General features: G+C 39.3%; 1 protein-coding gene across 15 annotated transcripts in view; it reads right to left on the bottom strand.

Annotated features, from left to right (window-relative positions):
• Positions 1-23,213, bottom strand: part of LRCH3 (leucine rich repeats and calponin homology domain containing 3) — a 144,274-nt gene that overhangs the window by 25,483 nt on the left and 95,578 nt on the right. For 3 of the 15 annotated variants that reach the window (XM_032335979.1, XM_032335936.1, XM_032335911.1), the window contains 7 exons: positions 22,923-22,994; positions 21,028-21,076; positions 20,407-20,514; positions 18,565-18,683; positions 17,787-17,924; positions 9,160-9,237; positions 3,165-5,864 (listed from right to left, as the gene is read on the bottom strand). In XM_032335979.1, the coding sequence (XP_032191870.1) occupies positions 5,664-5,864; positions 9,160-9,237; positions 17,787-17,924; positions 18,565-18,683; positions 20,407-20,514; positions 21,028-21,076; positions 22,923-22,994 (765 nt within the window). In that variant the 3' untranslated portion in view covers positions 3,165-5,663. The other 12 variants (XM_032335968.1, XM_032335944.1, XM_032335920.1 and 9 more) reach the window with 9 other exon arrangements.

Consider the following 23,213-nt stretch of genomic DNA (forward strand, 5'->3'; position numbering starts at 1 on the left):
CATTTTCAATTCAGCCTTTATTTCATGCGATTGAAGTGCTGCTTTTATTTTAATGTGAACATGTAAGGTGGCGTACAGGCAATTTAAAATAATATACATGATACTGACATATTTATACTTAGAACTTATGCATTATATTTACAGACATACAAATATAGGACAATGTTTTACAAAATCTTTTACTAATTACATGTTTACAACATTTCAGAAATAAAATGAAATCTGCTGTAAACCATCTCACTGCAATACATATATAAAAAGGTTTCTAAATATCCATGTTTTCCTTCATTTCTATAACCATTTTAAGTACTTGGTTGCTAAAAATTTGTCCTACTCATCAGCAGAGTCACACATCATTAGTCACTGCTAAGCTGTAGCAAGTAAGAGAAATCATCGACTCCTCGACTCCTCGGTTAGCTATGAGGCTGTATTTAAGTAAGCTATTAAAGAGAGTGACCTCCTAATAAGCTCCCTATTCTCTTCTAGCCAGACAAAGAAAGGCTCCTGCGCCCAGCAGCTGTCTGCAGAGAACCTGCTGACTGCCAGTCTCCAGGGCTGTCAGGGGCCCTAGTGGGTGGGCACTTAGCCTCCTCCTGTTCAATGATCAGCCATTGCTTCAGTAGGAAGGAATCTCATCAATGCTCAGTGGAACCCCTACAGGGTCTTTGTCTTACACTGGAGTCTAGCAAGGCTAAATGTTATATTTTCTTTCCAGTTTATTAAAAAACAAAAACACAAAAAAATGGTACGTATAGAACAATGAATATAAAAATTTTCTAGCAAAAACATCTTGATTTAGGAAAGAAATTCAATATATTTGATATTTTTTTCTTTATCAAGCCAAAACTGTACACAATTTTTTCCCTAGTAATTCAAATATAAATTTGCATTAGTTTGATGAAAATATGTGAATAAGGTTGCACGTTATGTGTCAGTTGTGAAATAAGTGGTAACTTCCACTTACTCCTATGGGATAATTAGTTGCAGATGTTCCAAATGTTGCATTATGTATGTCTTCTGGGATTATTCCTTACATAATAGGTGATAAGCAGTCCTCCTCTTTGCTGAGTTTCATTTCAAATGGCTTCTATTATTTGGAAATTGTACTGAGGTGTAATGTTGAATAGAAGGAAAAATCCTTATAGTTTAAAAATGTACACAGCTAAATTCTAAACAAGTCGCTCTGATTGGTGGGTCTGTTTAGAACTGTAAATTTAATGGGGTCTGGCTCTAAGCACTTAAAAAACATTTTACTTTTGTTCTGAAAAGGTCAGTGAAGATCAGTGGGCTTTGAGATCAAATGTTTTATGTTCCTTAATTTTAAACTTTGACAAAGTGGTAATGTTCTGCTCAACTTGTTTCCCAGTGAGAACAGGGAGAAAACATTATTTTGACCAGATGTCAATATGGTTTTACCCAGTTACATTTAGATGTTGCACTTACATGATAAAGAGTGAACATTTTGCTCAAATGCATGCATTGGTAAAGAAAGTCCAGAACAGTTTATAACCCAAAAAACCTCAGATTAACTACTATCTTCAGTTACTCTATTTACTTGATTTATAAAGGCAGTGAATACCAAAAGATACGCTGACAACTAAAAGGGGTTCAAAAAATAGGATAAGAGAGACTTTCGTAGTTTAAGCTTGAACAAAGGCTCCTGGCTTTGTGTTTCATGAGCCTTGGGCCCTCCGACCTGGCCCACAAATGAGTGAAGGCACCAATGGTAGAATTTGAAGAGCTAGATACAGAGACAGCACATGGTTTTTTAAAGAAGCCCCAAGTGCCTTATTTCAAGCATGTAACTGGCAGTTACTTGAAAGAAATTAAGAAACTTGGCTACTCTTTTATTCCTTTTGCTCTGTTTTCATAATCTTCCATTAGTCAGGGAGCTAGAAGTGTATCGGCCATGAGTGGAAGGTATCTGCAGGCCCTGGTATCCTGCGAGCAGTGTGGGGGGAGGTGGTGGGGGAGCTCAATGCAAACGATGCTGAGTAGTGCATGTTACCATCCTAAGGATTTGGAACCCTTGTGTAGAGTGCTTGTTTACAATATTCAGGTAATAGCAGAATGTCACAGATGAGAACCAAGCTTTAGGTGGTGGTGGACAGAAGTTGGGAGAAGGCCTAGGACACTGGCCTTAAATACAACTTACCTCTCTCATTGCTTTACCGTGCAAAAATCTAGGCCTTCTATATCATATCTGGTTTGCTTTAGACATAAGGTTTTTTGTTCTGTTATTTTTTGTTTTGTCTTGGACAGACAGTCCAAAGTAATATAGCTTCTGGTTTTAAATGCGGCTGATAAACACAGTGGAGTCATTGCTCTCCACATCATACAAAAAATACCCAGCTTGGGAAAGTGGTCTCACTATGTCTGTTGAAAATGCAGATACCCAGGCCCCGCTCTAGACCTCCTGGAATGAGAATCTACACTTTAACAAATGTTCCAGGAGAATCTAATGAGTCACCAGTTCCAGAAACAGGAAACGGGTAAAGATAGTAGCATGTCTGTGCTTTCAGGAAAGCTAACTATCCCTCTGAGAGGCTGTCTTTCTGGAATGGGAGACAAGCCTGCTCTCTAGGAAAGCCCAGCCCGTTTAGGCTTCGGTGTCAGGTTCTCAGTGACGAAAGGACGAAGTTTCACCTGCAAAAACCAACCGTGTCTTCCTAAAACTATTCAATGGAAACGGATATAACCTCCCCTAAAATGGAGAAATGAAGCAAAATATTCCTGTCAGGAATCATGGAAACAGTCCTTTTTAAGAACACGTAAGAGCTTTGTGGAAGCAGCCAGCTGGCAGCGGCGCTCACGTCCTGCTCCAGGGTGGCCGGGCCAGTACCCGCGCGCAGGGTCCTCATGCAGCAGACAAGTGGTGCTGCTGCTTGGGCGGGGCAAGCTCCAGGAGAGCCTGCACCGTCACTGCGACCTGGCTCAAACCTTTCTCTTCTAAAATGTGCAGAGGCAAACATAATTGCTCCTGAAATGGGACAACGTAACATAAAAACAAACAAAAGAGAAAACAGGATGAACATCAATGAACTGAAAAAACAAAAACAAAAACAAAAACATAAGCACCTCTTCTCTCTTTCCTTAAGGTCAACTGAGATAGGACAGGTCAGCACCTGGGGAACTGACCTCTGTTCATACGAGTTACACGGAGATGGCATCTGACACTGTCACTTTATTAGAACAAGTAAAACATACATACAGGTCATTTGGAAAACTGGAATAAGGACAAGTTACAGACATAATACATACAACAGAGGATAACAGAATCCTATGGGGTCAAAGAAACATCTTTCATCCCCACTAAATAAAAGAGCAATGCAGATCAACAAAATGAGGCAGGGAAAACAGAAAAGCAGTTCCAAGTTACCAGATGGCCCAAGCCCAAGAGATCTAACATTGTAAGAGAAAGTGCTCCAGAAATTACATAACACGGGAATGCGAGATGGGTTCATGCCATAAGCCAGACTGCATGAGGGAGGGAGGGATGCCCTCCAGCTGCCATTATAATCCTGATTGTGAAAATCAGGGCTCTCGTGCCAAGTAGGGGACACAGGAAGAAAGCCACTATTTCATATCCTCGTACTGAATGGATTGAATTATGTTGGAGAATGATGACGTGAGTTTAGTCAGGAATGTCTTAATTACCATATATGTAAAAGGTGTTTAGAAGTTTCCTAAAGGAAGTCAAAATACTTCTATTGTGTTTGCCTCGTTAATGTTTGGCTAATCCTTTCTTGAAAAAGAAAAAGGCAGAGCTCAAGAATAGCACCTATCATTGGTTTTTCTTTTAACACTAAATATTCATAAGAACAGATGCTACTCATAAGGGACAGAAAGTAGAATTCTGGTTCCAGTAAAAAGGAGACTACACATGTTTATTAAAGAAGACAGCTGGACTCTTCATTGGCACTTTACCTTATTATTAGGAAGTTTTACAAAATTAGTTGCAATAAAAAATATAACATTTATTTTGAACATTTAGTAGTACTTGTGCCTCTTACTCAAAATATTATCTTGATAAGACAATGTAATTATGATCTTCTGACCTTATAAAACTAGCAACCTTGTATAAATACTTTGAGTACTTTGTCCACGCAGATGAACCACCCCAAGAACTACCCCAACATGGCCCTGCAGGGTGTTTTGCTCTTGGGAGAGTCCTATTTTCTCTGAGGCCAATTCCCTGGTCTCTTCTCCAGAGCGCCCTGCCCTGCGTGTGGTTTAGCCATTCCTCCAGAGGCTTATGTTTTCCAGACGTACATTCACCTTCCAGGCGGCTTACAGGGAACGCCATGTGCTCTGAAGAGAATGTACAACTACTTCCTCCCAACCACACACAAGACCACATGTTTTTTTATTTCCTAAAGGGACAAAACTCCACAAAACTGAATGATCTTTGACTCAAGACATCTTAAAATCAAAACAAAGCAAACCTCCCAAACTCTGGAAGGTACTACTACTGTATAAAACTGGCTTTCAACACAGTGTTCAGTGTTTCAGCATTAACAGGAGATAGGTTTTTAATGTGTTAAATAACTGTCGCATTTGATATGGAAGAAAACCAAAGCAATCACACCTTTAGGCTTATCACTTCTACAACAGGGTGTTCTGTTCCCTGCTTTGAGTTCAGTAGATTCCTGAATGTTCAGAAACCCTATCTATGAGCAGTAGAATTTGAGTGCAATCATAAAGCAGTTGCAAGTATTAAGGCCAGCAGCTCACATACTGAACATTCTGAAGAAGACAATACCCGCTCACAGCCTTGGGGACAGGACAGAGACTGCTGCCTGGTCCTTAACCTGCTACCGTTGTTCAGACATAACCTCCTCAATAGCTTAATTCAATACCAGCTCACCTACTAAGATAGTTCAAGTATATTGGAAATTACATAAATTTCACTTTTAAATTCTCAATAGGACTCTAGAGGTGAAGCTCAGTTAATGATAACAAGCATAGTAAATCTGGACAGGCGCCTACTCCTGAAAGGTCAGCTCCAGATCATCTGCTTGTCACGGACCATTTTACATGCACACTGGGCTCAGAATAGCAATCTAATGAACCTGCCTGATCTTTGAACCGAACATCCTGATCAAATTAAAAGTACTGATTAAATGGCCAATGCTTCCAGACGCAGACAGTAAATGCTTAGGTGGACCCGCGCCTTCCAATACAGGGACATCTCAGGAGTTTAGGGCAAAGCTCAATGCAGAGATCTAAGTGACCAGGTGCCTTCCCAACCGGAAAGGGTACAAATATGTTCCTTATGTGTTTAAAACGCTGGAAAAACGGCCACATGGGAATTTTATTAAGTCATTTGGAAATAAAGTTCTAAGTCACAGTCTAAGAACAGGTCCAGAATTCTATGAGAGATACCTCAGCACTTTTGAAAAGAGAAACAAGGCCACAGGCCAGGAGAATGGACAAATGACCAGGAGAAAAAAATGCTGGTCTTTTAGTCTTTGTGAACAATCATTAATGATTACTAATGTGATGGGCTGTTCATCTGGACATATGAGGGCATTATCTACTTTACTGGTTAGCTCTTTGATGGTCGTAAATAAAGCACATATGCAAGTACTTTGTAACAAGAAACAAACCTCCTTCACCAAGCACAGGAATGAGGTGGGAAATCGCTGGATACGATCTTTCAGCTAGAGGGGGAAGATCCAGTAATAAAGCAGACAGAGAGTTAACATTAAAGTACAATAAAATGCCACAAAACCCAAAAGCTGGATAGACAGAGAGATAAAACTGGATTCTTCTGAATGTGCCCCAAGAGAAAGTAGGGTTTCAACAGTTCTTTTAACACGGAGGTTTAGCTGAAGGATGTCAGAAGGGGAACAAAGATTGTCCTGTCCAAAGTGTGAGCAGAAAAGGAAAACAGAAAAACAAAGTTAGTGGATTGGAAACACAGATCTGAGTACAGAATCCAACACGATCATCTCAATCATACTCAGAGAAAGACATCCTAGCAACATTTGTTTACTATGAGGAATGAAAATAAAATACTGAAAAACAGAACTACAAAAAGACTCCCTCTGTGTGCTGAGCTTGATTTTACTATTAAACGGGCTGGTTGGTGACCAGTACACACACTCAGCATGCAGAGAACAGACTGGGTGCTGGCTCAGGGTTGTGGCAGGTCTCTAAGTGGTGAGGTCTGCGCCAGGCAACAGCTTCTTTCCCAAGGCTCATTCTTTCCTATTAACAAAAAAAGAATGGGCCAGAAACCAGGACAAAAGCTGGGGGTGGGCTGAAGAGAGGGAAGTATTTGGAGAAAGCCACGTAAATCAGGGCGGTCCCAGAAGAGGAGAGCCCAATGACCGAGGAAACTTACTCCCTGGAGGCCAGGTAGACCAACTGATTTGATGTACGAAATGAATCTAGAGGGTAAGGGGCCTAATAGACCACCCAGACGCTCCAGCTCACAGACAAAGAAATTAAATAAGTAAATAAAAACACAATCAGACTGGAGAACAAGAAAATATTCTTCAACACATAACATACAATAACTAGGACATGAGATGCTGGACTCAAACAGATGTTTTTGTCACCCATTACAGTTTTCTGAATGTAACATACTTAATAAAAGCAGAATAAGAGAATACCCACATGCCCAGCCTTATCAGAGGTTTTCAAGAGTCGTCTTATTCTTCAGTGTTTCATTCAGAACTTATAAAACACTTCAAAACTTGTGCTGAGAAGGGAAACTGTTCACCTTTCTAGTTTCTAGACAGAATTCTGACAAATATTTACAATATTAAGTTTTATGTTACACATTTTCAAAAGTGACCATTATTATATCCCTGATTTAGTGTTACTCTAAAGTTTAAAAAGAGAAGTGGGGGTGTTTAGGTAAAGGTCAGAGGGACCTGAGAAGGCCATTGAGAATCTATGAGTTGATGTATTCATTCATTTTCCTTCATTTCGTTCTAAGCAAATAACTAACTTTTTAACAGAAGTAGCAGCGTACGAGGAACCTGTCTAAAAGTGGTGGTGGTGATGGTGACAGCGGTAGAGACTCAGGTGGAAGGCAGAAGGGGAGAGGCAGAGGGGGCCTCCAGGGATTGTCCACTTCCTCTTTCAGATCGGGAAGACTGAGAGGAAGGAAGGTGGTGTTAAGAACCCCAGTCTAACCACCCTAGAAAAATACCCCGTCTTTTAAATTTGAATTTTTTTTTTTTTCTGTTTCCTGCCTTCAAATAGCGTGGCTTTGGTAGGAACAGGGACAGGCTAGCCCATAATCATCCCTAATAACCATCGCTTGGCAAATGCTGAATCAAATGCACATTTTAAGGTAGACTGTATTTTGCCAATTGTTGGCAGGTACCTTTGGAAAGAACTTCAGTGTACGGAGTTTAAGTCTGAGACAGATGATGGTTCTCTAAAGCCCAGAGTGCAAGTACAATGACTGTAAAGCTGGTGAACAGTACTTTGCATGGGTCTGACATTTGCCAGGCGTGCTCCCGTGTCGTGCTGTTTGGGGCAGGCTGTGGGCATGCGTGTGTGATGTGATGATCATGTAGGAACAACTTCAACAGATGGAAGGAAGTACTGACAGATGTTAGTGTTTACCTATGAATATTAGAACCTGCTTATTAGTATGGAGAAAATGCATGCTATTTGATTAGAAACCTTATTAAGGCTCTCTATAGTTAAAAGTGGTTTGTTCTAAATGATAGGATCAGTCTTTAGAAAACAGCAGGACATAAAAGTGAAAAATCTGCTCTGGATTTGTCCACAGAAACAAACATAAAAAGGTCCTTGCTAATACCACAAATGTAAATTTCAGTTATTTTTATAACTCAGATTTGAAAAAATAAAACACAAAAGAAAACAGTGAAAAACAGATTTACAACCTATTTAATAAAAGGGGAAAAAACAATGGTGGAAATTCACTGTGGCTCACAGATGCTCTATGGAACCGGACGTGTTCTCTTCCACCTTTTGCAGCACATATATGAGCTGCCACGGGAAGGCTGCCCATGGGATGAGTGGTGCTGTGACCTCCTCAAGGCAAGGTTAGCTGCGAGAGGACCAGGGAGCCACGAATAGGGAGAATCACTGGCGTGAAAGCTGTTAGGACAAGGGCTTAAGTTCAAGAGCAACACTGGGGTTGAGTCCAGGCCAGTCCTGGGGTTCTGACAGGAAGGTGACAGAGAAGAGTCATGATTTTCTTCTTGAAGGTTGGACACCAAATATGACAAGAACTGTTAGGGTTATGGATAATGGAACAAAGTATCAAATAGCACCAAGTGGTTATTTCTTTAAGCGGATCTGTGTCTGTGTCATTAAATATAGTATTTTTTTTTTAAGAGTACCATGCTTAGTTGGTTTAACATCATTGTTTTTAAAAGGATAATGGAATATAAAGTGCATCAAGTTCATGTCTCTTAATTGCATCTATAAAGTTTAACTATTTGTATAATAAAGGGCAAGAAAGCTGTAACTGAGGAACCTAGAGACAATAAATCTCAAGAGCAGGACAAATGCCTAGAAATGGCCTCCTGTATGCTCAATTCCAAAGAATCAGAGCTTAGTGAAAACAGCTAGTGAAATCTGAGTGTGGTTTCTGATGTGGTTAACAGCACTGTCCAAGCGTTTGTCAGTTTGGATGACATACTGTGTTTATGTAGACGATGTTAACAGGACCAGAACAGCAGCACAGAGAGTGACTATTCTAGATCTGTCCTATTTTTGCATTTTTCTAAGTCTACAATTATTTTAAAATAAACATTTTTAAAATGTATTAAAGTAAATGTCAAAAAACCTGAAACCAAAGGAAGCATTCTCAATCTGAGATGCACTCATTCTGAAGCCCGGGGTCTTATGTATGAAGATGTATACAAGCAAGCAGGAATGTTTCAGAAAATGTCAAAATATCTATTTTTGATTACTTAGCTTTAAGTATTACAATATATTTAAATTTATATGTATATTACTTTTTTTGCTTGGTCCTTGGAAATAATTAAGGAAAACCGCTCACCAGTATACTGACTGACTCTAGTAACACAACATCATGTTAGTAATTACCAACTTCATTTAAAGTGAGTCCTGTAAGATTTTAGATACTCTCATTTCCGAAAAATTTTAGAAAAATAATACCCAAGTCTCTTTAGGCAACATAAGAAACGATAAATTTATTACCTGAGGTACACCAATTTTTCTGCAAGCTTCTAGGAAATTCTCCACATTCCGCCTGCATTTCGCCATAGTTAACTTAGGCTACAAAGGAAGGAAAATGTGGTGTTACTTTAAAGTTTAAAAATACTCTTGCCAGTTGTTTTGTAAATTCAGCATTCTAGAATACAGGGTCAGCAAACTTTTTCTTAAAGGATCAGATAATAAATGTTAGTCTTCAAGGCTATAGGAGATCTGCTAAGAGCTTGAAAGCAACCACAGGCAATATATAAGCAATGGGTATTCCAGTAAAACTTCATTTACAAAAATGGGGGCTAGCGTTGGGCCATAGTTTGCCACTGCCTACTTTAGACATTTTACTTTGATTTTTTGTAAGGTAAGAAAAATTTTAGAGACAGCTATTTAATTTTATCCATTTTGAAATAATATTGACTGAAGAAAATTTGTAGCGACAGCAAAGAAATTACCCACAACCCTATCATTCAAATATAATCACAGCCAAACTTTATTTCCTTGCAGTCTTCATGAAAGAAGATAATTAAAAAAAAAATCAACATCTTTTACTCATAAATATACTATCGGTGCATCACGTCTCTACTCAGTGATAATCCTGGAGTGTTTTTAAACATATGAATTTTATTTTTATTTTTATTATTTTTTAAAAGATTTTATTTGTTTACTTGACAGATAGAGATCACAAGTAGACAGAGAGGCAGGCAGAGAGAGAGAGGGAAGCAGCCTCCCTGCTTAGCATACAGCCCGATGCGGGACTCCATCCCAGGACCCTGAGATCATGACCTGAGCCAAAGGCAGCGGCCCAACCCACTGAGCCACCCAGGCGCCCTAAACATATGAATTTTAAAAGACTGGATTAAAGAACCTGTTTTCCAAAGAATGCAGATTTCCCAAAGTTAATTTCCCTAACTTCTACTTAGTAAGCTTGTTTCTGGAAAGGTCTCTTACTAACAACAAAGTGTTATCTATCACATGACCTAAAGTTGTGAAAAAAAGTTTTTAACCTAGTGGGTTATGTATACATTATGATATAAGGTAGAAATACGAATCCCATTTCCCAGAATGATTAACAAATTCAAATGTTCAAATTCATTGGCTGTTCTCCAACATGTTTAAGCATTAGGCACAGAAACCAAATGTCTGCACGAACTCTGCCTTCGCGTTTTTACACACGTAAGCAGATGGAAGCCTGTACCACCTCTAGAAAACAAAGGTTTCACTTGTGAATACCTGGGTTTTTCTTCAAAGATGGAATATGATACTCCATCATGAGCAGAGGGGAAATTAAATAAATATAAAATAGTGTCTGAAGAACTATAATCTCAGCCTGAGAAAAGGAGCAGGGGCTAGGACTGGCTTTATTATAACAAATAAGAATGTGGGATGAAAGGAAAATAATTTTAAATTTTTTAAAGGAGTACTTGGGTGGCTCAGTTGGTTAAGTGTCCAACTGACTCTTCATTTTGGCTCAGGTCATGAACTCAGGGTCGTGAGCATTGGGCTCCGCGTTCAGAAAGCAGTCTGCTTGAGATTCTCTCTCCCACTCCCTCTGCCCCTCCCCGCTGCCCTGCTTTCGTGCACCCTCTCTAAGTAAATCTTTAAAATAAATCTTTAAAAAAAAGTTTAGGGGCACCTGGGTGGCTCAGTGGGTTAAAGCCTCTGCCTTCAGCTCAGGTCATGATCCCAGGGTCCTGGATTCGAGCCCCGCATTGGGCTCTCTGCTCGGCAGGGAGCCTGCTTCCCCCCCTCTCTCTGCCTGCCTCTCTGCCTACTTGTGATCTCGGTGTGTCAAATAAAATCTTAAAAAAAAAAAAAAACCAGTTTAACTGAAAATAAATTTAAATTTTTTTTAAGATTTATTTTTATTTTTTAGAAGATTTTATTTATTTATTTGACAGAGAGAAAGACAGCAGCAGCAGAGGGAGAAGGAGAAGCAGACTCCACTGCTCAGCAGGGAGTCTGATGTGGGACTCGATCTCAGGACCCTGGAATCATGACCTGGGCCAAGAGACAGACGCTTAACCAATTGAGCCAGCTGGGTGCCCTAAAGATTTTATTTTTAAACTAATCTCTACACCCAAATGTGGGGCTTGAGCTCACAACACTGAAATCAAGAGCTGCATGTTCCACTGCCAGCCAGCCAGGCTCCCCAATAATAATTTTTGAATTTCAAATCGAAGCACTTTCCAAAAGGTCCTGAAAGGGGATAGGAATTAGGTTTCTAAGACAGTACCCATTTTTGCCTCTGCCAAGTTGTTTCATCATTGAGGTAAAAAAGGTTTTTTGTTTTGTTTTTTAAAAGAGAGTGAAATATTAATGGCAGAAACATTAATGGTAGAATCATGATCTTAACAGAAGGAGGAAAAACACCATGGGGGTTCACATTGGCTAATTCACACTGGAGCTGGGCTCCTTCTCTTCCACTTTCTACATGTGAAAGAGCAGGTGTTCATTGGATAAGTGATGTGGTCTTCTCAACTCCTGGCTAAAGAGGGAGACATAAGGTAAACTGAGGCACAAAAGAAAAATCACTGTGGTGGAAGCTATTAGGACAAGGGCTTAACTTTAAGGGAAGTTGGGCAAGTAAACACAAGACAAATGCTTTTTACAAATGCTTTTAACTGGCTAGACATTCCCTCTCCCTATACCAGTTTCCCTTTCTGCCTTTAAAAATGGAATAGAAACATGTAACTAGCTTCTCTTATTATAAAAAGACCTTAGCTAAGCAAACCAGGATGTTGGTCTGGGTTTGCAGAGAAGGCCAAGGGAACATGGGAACAGGGAACCATGGACTTTAGCAGAAGAAAGGAACTGGGCATTTCATTCTACAAAAGAAGAACCCCCTTTAAAAAGGTATTTAAGGGCCGCCTGGGTGGCTCAGCGGGTTAAATCCTCTGCTTTTGGCTCGGGTCATGATCCCAGGGTCCTGGGACCGAGCCCCACATCAGGCTCTCTGCTCTGTAGGGAGTTTGCTTCCTCCTTTCTCTCTGCCTGCCTCTCTGCCTACTTGTGATCTCTGTCTGTCAAATAAATAAAAATAAAAAAGGGTGCCTGGGTGGCTCAGTGGGTTAAAACCCTGCCTTCAGCTTAGGTTATGATTTCAGGATCCTGGGATCGGGCCCTGCATCGGGCTCTCTGTTCACTGGGGAGCTTGCTTCCCCCTCTCTCTCTGCCTGCTGCTCTGCCTACCTGTGATCTCTCTCTCTCTGTCAAATAAATAAATAAAAATATTAAAAAAAAAAAAAAAGAATCCCTAAATTTCTGAAACTCTACCGTTCAGATGTCAACATCCATGGGAGGGGAGAGTGAAACAGGTCCAACTATCTAGACGGAAGAACAAGGTTTCTATGTAAACAAAAGGCTAAAGGGATGAAGAGTTCATGTTGCTAAGTTAAAACTGGTCCAGGAATCACCACCATCTCAGGAAAAAAAAAAAAAGAAGACTCAGAATAATGATCATGGAAACTAACCAAACATTACCTCCATGAAGGCTACTAGCACCCGAAGACATAAAAGATGTCTGTTTGCTGGGGGTGGGGACGTGGGGGAGGCAGCAAAAGAGAAAATGTCCTTTGAGATTTCCCCTACAGGCAGCACGGTTCTGACTGATGAAGGTGAAGAGGAAGGAGGAACAATCAGCTCTCTCCCCAGTCATTTCTTCCTTTAGCATTTATCCAAATTCCAGGGATACAGGACAGTATTTCATAAATGGGATTAAACTCCTTATAGTCTGGTGAAAGCTGTGAATCTAATATTGAGAAAAATACAAATGTATGCAAATTACGGAGTTCATGGAGCCTGAAGAGCCCTAGGAATGCCTGATCCCAGGCTACAAATGTGTCCAACAGAATGGCTAGTCCAAAGGACCCATGCCGTAGACTCCCCATCACCATGGAATGCAGGACTCATGATTTTGCTTTAAGTCAAGTCTCAGAGAACCTGCTATCCCCAAAAGGTTTTCCAGAAGTTTGGGTGATATGTCAGTCGTGTATAGCCTGTTCTAATTCTCTAATGTACAGCCTGATCTGAATAAGAAATCTTATTTTCCACTTTTCTGAAATTTGAAATGATTCAAGAGTTTTTCAGGTCATTTACCTTGGAGATGTGGTTCATTCAGTGAGTTGTTGATGATTTTTTGATAGGATTCACTAGTACATTTCTAAGAATGTGAACCATACTACATAACACCTATGCCTATTAAACCAAACAGCAGTTCAGCAAACATCATTGACCCTCTCCCAAAATAGCAAAGAATGATGAATTATAACCTATTATGCCTTTCTGAGTTTCTTTTGAAATGCCTGGACATGAGACCTCCCCTTATAATGAGGTGCCTTTTTTTTTTTAATTAGGGAAAAGAAATCCTGGTTCTTATAATATATCAAGAAAGTGTTTTTTTTTTTTTAAGTTATATACTCAGCGTTGTCATTAGCCACTTTTCAAAGAATTAAAATAAATCCCCGTGCTTTAATGAACCATAAAGAAACTTCTACGGTTTTCCATTTGTATATGGCTTTAATTTTATAGTCCCCTCACAAAATAACTTCTACTAAGAAAGTAAGTTACAAAGCTCTCTGTATGGCCAGAAGAACAAAATAAGCAATATAGTATAGTATATAGTATATAGTATATAGTATATAGTATATAGTATATAATATATAGTCTAAGACAAAGGAAGGCAATCCACAGCAAGGAAAAACAGATGCAAATATTCATACTGAAATAGAGTATTAGAAGAGAAACCTCATTAACACAATATTAACTTATTTATAAAATCATTATCAGGGCGCCTGGGTGGCTCAGTGGGTTAAGCCACTGCCTTCGGCTCAGGTCATGATCTCAGGGTCCTGGAATCGAGTCCCACATCGGGCTCTCTGCTCAGCGGGGAGCCTGCTTCCCTCTCTCTCTCTGCCTGCCTCTCTGCCTACTTGTGATCTCTGTCTGTCAAATAAATAAATAAATAATAAAATAAAATCATTATCACAATTTCAAAGTAGGGTTTTTGGTCTGAGGTGTTTTTTGTTTGCTTGCTTTAATTAAAATGCTGGATAATTTTCAACTGATCAGAGTCCATTTGTTTTTAACTCCCAAATATTATCATTTGGGAAGTGTTAGTATTTACATTTCTCTTAGCTGTGTATGTCATTTATTAATCAAAAAGATCCCCTCTTGAACAGTTTTATTTAATAGGCCTCCTTGAATTTTTCTTTTTTTAAAGTAATCTCTACACCCAGTGTGGGAATTGAACTCATAACCCCGAGATCAAGAGTTGCGTGCTCTACTGACTGAGCCAGCCAGGGACTCTTTAATAGGCCTACTTGCTTTTAAATGTCAAAGATATTTCATGAAAGACTTCTTTTGTTTTTGGTTTCTAAAAGAGAACTTAATGTTCTTGGGAGACTGCACCACTTGTATCTCATCTCTGTACCTTCTGTCCTGGCTGAATGCCTGGCACTGGATAGGTACTCATAAACAGGAGTTAAGTTTTGTTGTTGACTTCAGTAGTAAGTAAATTCTCTCATCTCATGTTATACCCGTATTTCTGACTAACAAGAATATCCACGTGTTTTATTTCATTAGGCAGTTAAGTATTTGTAAAACAGTTTTATTCTTCCTCTGTGTACTTTACACTCTTACACGGAAGGCAGTTTTCTGGTAATCAACGCAAAGAACCTCAGTCACCCTTACTCTCAATACTTTCTGTATTAGCTGTTTGCTACTTCCTAGGCATCCTCTCTGGAAATGAAAAATGACAGGTTTGCCCTTTTTCAATTATTAAAACAAATTCTCGCCCCTAACTCAGTTGACAGAAATGGGGAAGAATGCCAAGTAGGTATAAACCCTTTCCTTACTAGTGTTGTGAAATAGCCCGTCAATGCCTATTCTATAATCACCTTTAGGACCAAAACCAGGTCCTTCCAGTCTCTGGGAGCACAGCTGATTTTGGTAGGACTACTGTTCCTCTTTGCCTCTCCTACACAAAACTGAAGGCCTGTTTTCAGAGGTCACTGAATAAAAAAAAAGTGGCTACCAGCTTTCCTTAGAAGCAAATGCAACTCTCTATTTGTAGATGTGCCAGAGGGGACAGGGCCACATCATCACCCCTGGGACCTTGGTAACAAAGCAGCTTTTATAATTAGAAGAATATAAGGTCCTTGGGAGGGATAAATGATTTTGTATCTGGAGGGGCAGCAAGCTGAGTGTCCGAAAGAGACCATCTACAGGCCTAAATAGAAGAGTCAAGAATCTGTAACAGGAAGTGCCTGCTAAATAATAACAAATGACCAGAAATGAGATGAGGTCAAACCTTCTGAAAGGTCAGACAATGTTTTAAGCATGTTAGAAATGAATAGCATCCTTGGGAACCTTGATTATATTCTGGTGTGTAGGGGAAGAGGAGGGAGCACAGCTGTGGAGGATATTCTTAGAGGGGCACCTGGGTGGCTCAGTGGGTTAAGCCTCTGCTTTCGGCTCAGGTCGTGGTCTCAGGGTCCTCTGCTCAGCAGGGATCCTGCTTCCTCCTCTCTCTCTGCCTGCCTCTATGCCTACTTACGATCTCTCTCTCTGTCAAAGAAAGAAAGAAAGAAAGAAAGAAAGGAAAGAAAGAAAGAAAGGAAAGAAAGAAAGGAAGGAAGGAAGGAATGAAGGAAGGAAGAAAGAAAGAAAGAAAGATTCTTTCTGGGGAAATGTGAATATAGCTTATGGATGCTGTTGGTGTTTTATGCAATAACACTTCATCTTACCTTACACCCCGACTCCCACTGGCTGCTAGTGGCTCGCTATATTCCCTCCTCTTTCAGCCTGTTCCCACAGGAAGCTTCTCCTCCACCTTAAGGCAGAAGGACTTGGCCCCCATGCCAGACAGTCATTGGCTATAGGCTACAGAAAAGAGCAAGATGGCCTAGGACAATTCTCTGAAAGATTTTGGGAGTAAAGTTTTATATTATCTGCAACTTTTATTTTAAGATTTTATTTATTTATTTATTTGTCAGAGAGCAACAGAGCACAAGCAGGGGCAGTGGCAGGTAGAGGGAGACGCAGGCTCCCCCACTGAGCAAGGAGCTGGATGCAGGGCCCTGGCATCCATGACTTGAGCCGAAGGCAGACACTTAACCAACTAACCCAGCCAGGTGTCCCTATCTGCAACTTTCAAATAGTATGACTGAAACACACGACACACATACACACACAACGCAAGACTGCAAAACAAAATGAGTGTCAGATCTAGGTAGATGCTTTAAGAGTGTTTCTCGTATTAGTTTCAATTTTTCTGAAGGTTTGAAATCTTTATGAAAATTTGAAGGGGAAAAAAAAAGGAGAGTGTGTCAACCCTAAACTTGCTCCTGTTGTGGATTACCAGCCTGATACTGACTTCCAGATCTGACCGGCGGTCTAAAAAAAAAAACCTGCCAGTCATCCTGAATGTATATTTTCCCTCCTTTTCCACCCAAAGTTGGTCACTAGATCATGCCAATTCAACTCCCAAAATAGATTCATTATTCTAAATTGTAATTATAGTTACATTTTCCCCCTCAAATTCTTTCATTGTTTCTTCATTGTCTCCACTAAGATAAACTTCTAACTCCCCGACATGGTACATAACTCCCTTATCACATGGCCCTTGGCTTACCTCTTTAGCTACATCTCCTACCACTTGTAAACACACTGTATCACCTACTCTAAACAACTTAGGAATTCCTTGAATATGTCATGACTGTCCCTATCCTTTGAATCTAGGCATATTATGCCTAGGATGCCTTTATCCCCTGTTATGCTGGCGAATTCCTTTTTTAAAAAATAATCTTCTGAGTCATTTTGTTTTTTGCTTTTTATTTTTATTTTTAATTTTTTGCGTGTGTCCCAAGATTCATTGTTTATGCACCACACCCAGTGCTCCATGCAATATGTGCCCACCACCAGGCTCACCTAACCCCCAGCCCCCTCCCCTTTAAAACCCTCAGTTTGTTTCTCAGAGTCCACAGTCTCTCATGGATTTGTCTGTTTTTTAAAAAGTAATCTCCATCTTGATGAAGTCCCAATAGTTTATTTTTGCTTTTGTTTCCCTTGCCTCTAGAAACATGTCTAGTAAGAAGATGCAGTGACTGAGGTCAAAGACGCTGCTGCCTGTGTTCTCCTCTAAGTTCTGAGGGGATTCCTATCTCAAATTTACATCTTTCATCCATTTTGAGTGTATTCTGAATGTATGGTATAAGAAAGGGGTCCAGTTTTCTCAATACCATTATGCCCAACGTGGGCAACTCAGTACTAACTGAGCCAGTGAGGTGCCCCTATGCTGGCAAATTCCTACTCACACTTTTAAGAACGAATTCAAATTTTACCCCCTCTGGGCAGGCTTGCCTGAACTCTCCAGGCAGAGTTAAGTGGTCCGTTTTTGTATTCCTACAGCAACCTCTTACATGGCTCTCTTATAACAACTATTACTAATCGTTGTTACCACGCTGATCTTTTCTCTCATAGAAGTGAGACTTGGGAAGACAGGGACTGGACTATTCCCATTTGTATCCTGGGCATTCTGTACACTGCTTGCCATTGTATATAATAAATATCTGATTAATAGCCAGTTATTTATTTATTTATTTTAAGCATAATGTACTTACCACAGCTGGTGAGGGGACGTGGATGCTGGGGACAGATCGAGGCCGCACATGATTGGCCAAGTGGCAAAGAACAACACCATCGGTTAGAGCTGCTCCAAGGTCACAAGGCAGTGATACTTTCAGCCGGTACTCGATATGCTAAAAAAACAGGAGAATGTGTAACATGTTACCTGAAGAGTGGCTGACACAGAGGACATAATGGAGTTACAGTGAAATATATTTAATTAGGAATCAAGATAAAAAGCAAATAACTTAAGTACCACAATCCCTATTTTATCCTTCTATGTCAAGTCAGTAACTTAAGAAGGAGATCTAATACATATATACAGCAGCCAGGCCACAGTATGGGCAAAATACAGGAGAAATTCATTTATAATTTTCTGTAATTACAATTAAAAATACAACAGAACTAGATTTTCTTTCAATTCCAAAATAAACACTACCGTGATGTTGTATGTATAAATGCTTGTGTTGTCCATACAAACAAATTATTATTACTCTTAAAAAATGTCCTTACATGAGGCAGAAAAAACTTTTAAATGAGTAGGGCCAGGAATTGAGCTTTATAGAATAACTCATCTCATTTTCCTAGTAAAAGCTGAAAAGAATATCCTTCATAGCAAAATCTCTTTTACGTTTATCACACAATGGCCAGCACAGTACACAATAGGCACTTACTGATTCTATTAAAAATTGTAAGCCAACAAACAGGTGATTGCAGGGTTATGGGCTCTAGCAATAACACTGCAGAAGTGTAACTGAAAGTTAAGGTACACACTTTTCGAAGTTGATCTATTAATTCCAGCTCTTCTTCTCTCTGTCTTGAATTCGGTCTCATTATGGGATCTGCAGAATCAGTGGTAGGAGCAGAAGATGAAAGAAGGGGTGAAGCATGACCTAAAAAAATATGAATATGTAAGACAGAACGGCAATTGCTAGTGATGGAAAGATACTTAGATCCACGCGGTCACAGGTTCCGCACAGTACAGTGATTCCCACTTCTGGGCTCTTAAAAAAGTTTTTATAATGAAAGGTTTCAAATACACATAATAACAGGGAGAAAACTGTGTTAAAAATTACCAAATGTCCATTACCCATTTAGTTCGACTACTTTTGCCTGATTAAAATGTTTTTATTGAAAAATAACATACAGACAACTATGCAAATAATTAGCAAACAGCTCAATAAATTATTATCACAAAGTGGACACAGTCAGGTCAATAAATGCAACATTACCAACACCCAGAAGTCCCTCTCATGCTCCCTGCCCATCAGTACCTAAAGGTTACTTCTAATGACACAGGGTTTAACTATGACTTGTAATACCAGGATTAGTTTTGAGCTTTCTATAAATGAAGCTATAGTGTATATATATATGGTTTCTGTGCTTGGCTTCATCTGAATGACAATGTTTATAGGGTTTATCCATGTTGCTGTATACATTAATCTGTTCACTTTTATGGCTTACATGGTATCCTATTATACAGATATGCCACAATTATTCATCCACTCTATTATTAATGGATATTCTGTTTGGGGCTATTATGAATAACATTGCTATAAATATTTTTGTACCTATCTTCTGGTAAGCATGTTTACATTTTTCAGAAAGCAAAACTACTGGTCACAAGATATACAAATGTCAACATTATTAGATAACGTAAATAGTTTTCCATACTAATTTACAATCCCACATGCAGTGCAACTCTGGTTTGATTACAAATCTCACTGTTAGGGCACCTATCAGTTACACAAAAAGTAGTTATTTTTCTTTTTTTAAAAAATATTTTATTTATTTATTTGAGAGAGAATGAGTGAGAGAGAGCATGAGAGAGGAGAAGGTCAGAGGGAGAAGCAGACTCCCCAAGGAGCTGGGAGACCGATGTGGGACTCGATCCTGGAAGTCCGGGGTCATAACCTGAGTCGAAGGGAGTCGCTCAACCAACTGAGCCACCCAGGTACCCAAAAGGAGTTATTTTAGACTTGAAATGTTTGTTCCTACTTCCAGGTAATCTCTTTGGAGGCCAGGCAGATCTATGTCATATTAACTAAAAAACATTAGACTGAGTAGATTTAAAAGAATTACTTGGGCACCTTAGTGGTTCATTCAGTTAAGCATCTGCTTTTGGCTCAGGTCATGATCTCAGGGTCCCGGGATCGAGCCCCATGTCAGGCTCCCCTCTGAGCAGGGAGTCTGCTTGTCTCTCTCTCCCTCTCTCTCAGTGCCCCCTCCCCGTCCCTGCTCGTGATCTCTCTCTCAAAAAACAAATGAATAAAGTCTTTTTTAAAAAGTACTGATTCATTTCTTTAAGAGCAGATAAAACACCTTTTATCACTAGAAAAATCTGAAAAGGAGCTCATTACAGAAAAGAGGAACATTCCCTAAAGCCCTGAAAGAGTATTTAATTTTTTTCAAACCTATAATCTCCTTTGGGTGTTACCAAGAAACTAGTAAATTCGAACAAGATTCTCCTGCTTTAATATTAGTGAGATCACAGACAAATGCAGAGTTTAAAGCTTTTGCCAAAGTGACATCTCACAGTAAAAGTTGAAAAGTTATATAATAGTTAATGTTATTATATAAAGCCCCCCCCCCCCCCCCCCCGTCACTGTGACCTACCTTTATTTGCTTCTGCCCTGACAGCTGCTCGGAAAAGGAAGCTTTCAGGGCGCTGGGCCTGGTTTCTCTGAATAGCAGCAGGAAAAGAATATGCAGGGGAATGATGAACTACATCAGCATGGAAAAGCAAAATAAGATTAAAGGAGATGGAAAAAAAAAATAAATATAACAAAAGACACATATGTCACAGAAGTTCAATAAATGGTACAAAGATATCGAATCAAACCCAGTAATGAAATAAGATGGTAATTTTGTTTATTAATACAAAATCCAGTACAGAAAAGTAACCTTGAAATCAGGAAGGCTGCTTATATATATATTTAACTGTCATGTGATTTTTGTTATATCAATCAAGGCAGAATGAATGTTACGATATTGAACAGATTCTCTTGTTGCGAGTGATAGCCCTGCTAGCTCATGCTCATACATTCATATCATAAGGCTGAGTAGTTAAAAAACCAGTTGAATTAAAAAATGGAAAATGTGCAGGAAGTTCCCAATTTGGGGTCTGGTTTCTCCTCTCAGAAAAGGAAGCCACAGCTAGCTAAGAGGTAATTTATCAAGAAAGTCTTAGTAAAGAATTATTCTTCGTGTGGCTAACTGTACCTTTGTGTCTATTACCTGTTTCTGTTGTAGGTGAACTTGTTATGGCATTAGATCTGTCATCATTCTGTGGAGAAACAGAGATATGCCAATAATTATTCAAGAAAGGGTACTTTCCACATTTATGATTACCTGGAATAAAAGTAAAACATGCAACTTTCCTTCAAAATTAGGTCTAGAAATGAGAATCTGGTGTAAAGATTTTTAAAATCTAAGTGACTTGCATTCTAGGATATGAACATAATGAGTTCAAATCACTTCAAGCCCATGAATTATATTTGAGAACTCTTGGAGAACTGGACCAAAAAACAGAAATTGGCAGGAACATGACTTTTACTTGTCTGGTTAAGCAATAAAGAAATAAACCCATGCCTAGATATTTACCTGCTGTAAAGTAACTGGGATACAAAAGAAATAGTCTTTTCAAACTAACCATTTACACTGCAGCAGGTCTTGACAGACAGAAAGGTAGACTTAACATACAACAGCTGGCACATTCAGATTGGGCCTCTTTCAACTATGATTCTGGGTGAGAATAAGCATGAGGTAATGAATGGAGTGTAATGAATTAGCTTCTCTCCTATACATCTCCTATACTAGTTATACACCTTCCTTGAGAATTTGTCTAGCACAGGGTCAACATCGAAGAAAATTCTAAAGTTTCTTCCAAAGCCCTCCAGGTAGGGGGGGCATTTTCAGTAACAACTAGAGAGAAGGCTTCTCAGGTTTACAGATGTTATAAAGCCAGGGCCAGCATTTAGAAGGACATGACACAAGAATGTGAAAATATTCTGCTAAATCAGAGAAATAAAAATGTTCAAAAAGCAAAATTAAGTATTTAGAAAAACAAGGTACAAGATATGGGAGTTAATGATCATCTGGGAATGTAACAGAAACATGAGAATTACGGTGGATACTGAACAAAATGAGAAGAGCCCACCTAATGCTGACTAAGACGTGAAAAACCTTGTTTCATGCTCAGCACCACGTGGGCTCGAGTGAAGGATATGTTTCTGGTTGGGGACTGTGGAGCCAAAATGGAAGGCAGAGAACTTGAGAAAGCTCAAAAGAATTAAGAGACTGAGAAAGGCACATAAAATAACTAGAATTTCTGTAGTGAGAAGACAAAGGCACCATTGTAATAGTTTTCAAATATAACGATTCTTACGTAAAAAATGCTAAGGGACTAGAAAATCTCCACAATGGAAAGAAAAAAAATAAGTATATACCACAGGGAGGCAGACCTACTAAATCAGACAAGGTGAGAACTTTCTAACAGTGAAGATTATCAATAATTTCTTATGTATCATATGATAACAAATGTGGAATTACCATTCCTAGGGGCCTTCAAGAAATAAAACACCACAAGCTCTTTATATAGGCTAGCCCTATTCCAGCTCTGCTAGTAAGCTCGAAAGCAACCACAGACCACACATGAACAAACGGGAGTGGCTGTGCCAATAAAACTCTTTGCATAAATAGGTGGCCTAAGTGCCATACCTTGTTGACTTCTACTACATGAGGTTTTGAGTGGTGACACTTTTGGGGACTGGGACTGAAATTATTTTGCATTATCACATCAGACAGCCAAGTTGAGTTGACATTATTTATCAGCCAAAGTAAAATAACTTATGACAAAAAAATAACCTCTGATAGGAAAATCAGAGTGACATTTCAAACAGAATCTCAATATAAAGAATAACTGCAGGCCTCTGTGAGTTATCTAGTACAGTAAATCTTTCAAAAATTTCAAGTGGAATTAATGTTAAATTCACAAACAGTTTCATAAGCTTACAGATATTTCATGCATTCCTATATTTTATATTGCCATTGGACCAATCTGTTGGAAAACTTAAGACCTCCCATGCACAACCCCTCCCCAAAGCTCCTGGTGCATTACAGGAACAAGATACCTTGATAGGCATGAAGGCAGAAGAATGAGGCAGGGCAGCAGCACAGCCCGCTTGATACAACCCTGACAGCGACTAAATTTTAAAAGAGAAAGAGAAGAAAAAGAAGGCAGCATTTATGTTAGCAAAACATCAGCCAGGCAGGGCAGATCTGGTCAATGAAATTAGAAAAGGAAAGGTCACGGACAAACTTACAAATGGTTTACTAAGATTTTGATAAGGCAGAAAGAATATTTTTGGGGGAAAACCCATAACTTATAAAATGGTTTTCCCTCTTGTATAATTTAAACTATT

The sequence above is a fragment of the Mustela erminea genome, chromosome 1 (assembly GCF_009829155.1).
Source record: "Mustela erminea isolate mMusErm1 chromosome 1, mMusErm1.Pri, whole genome shotgun sequence".
Lineage (NCBI taxonomy): Eukaryota > Metazoa > Chordata > Mammalia > Carnivora > Mustelidae > Mustela > Mustela erminea.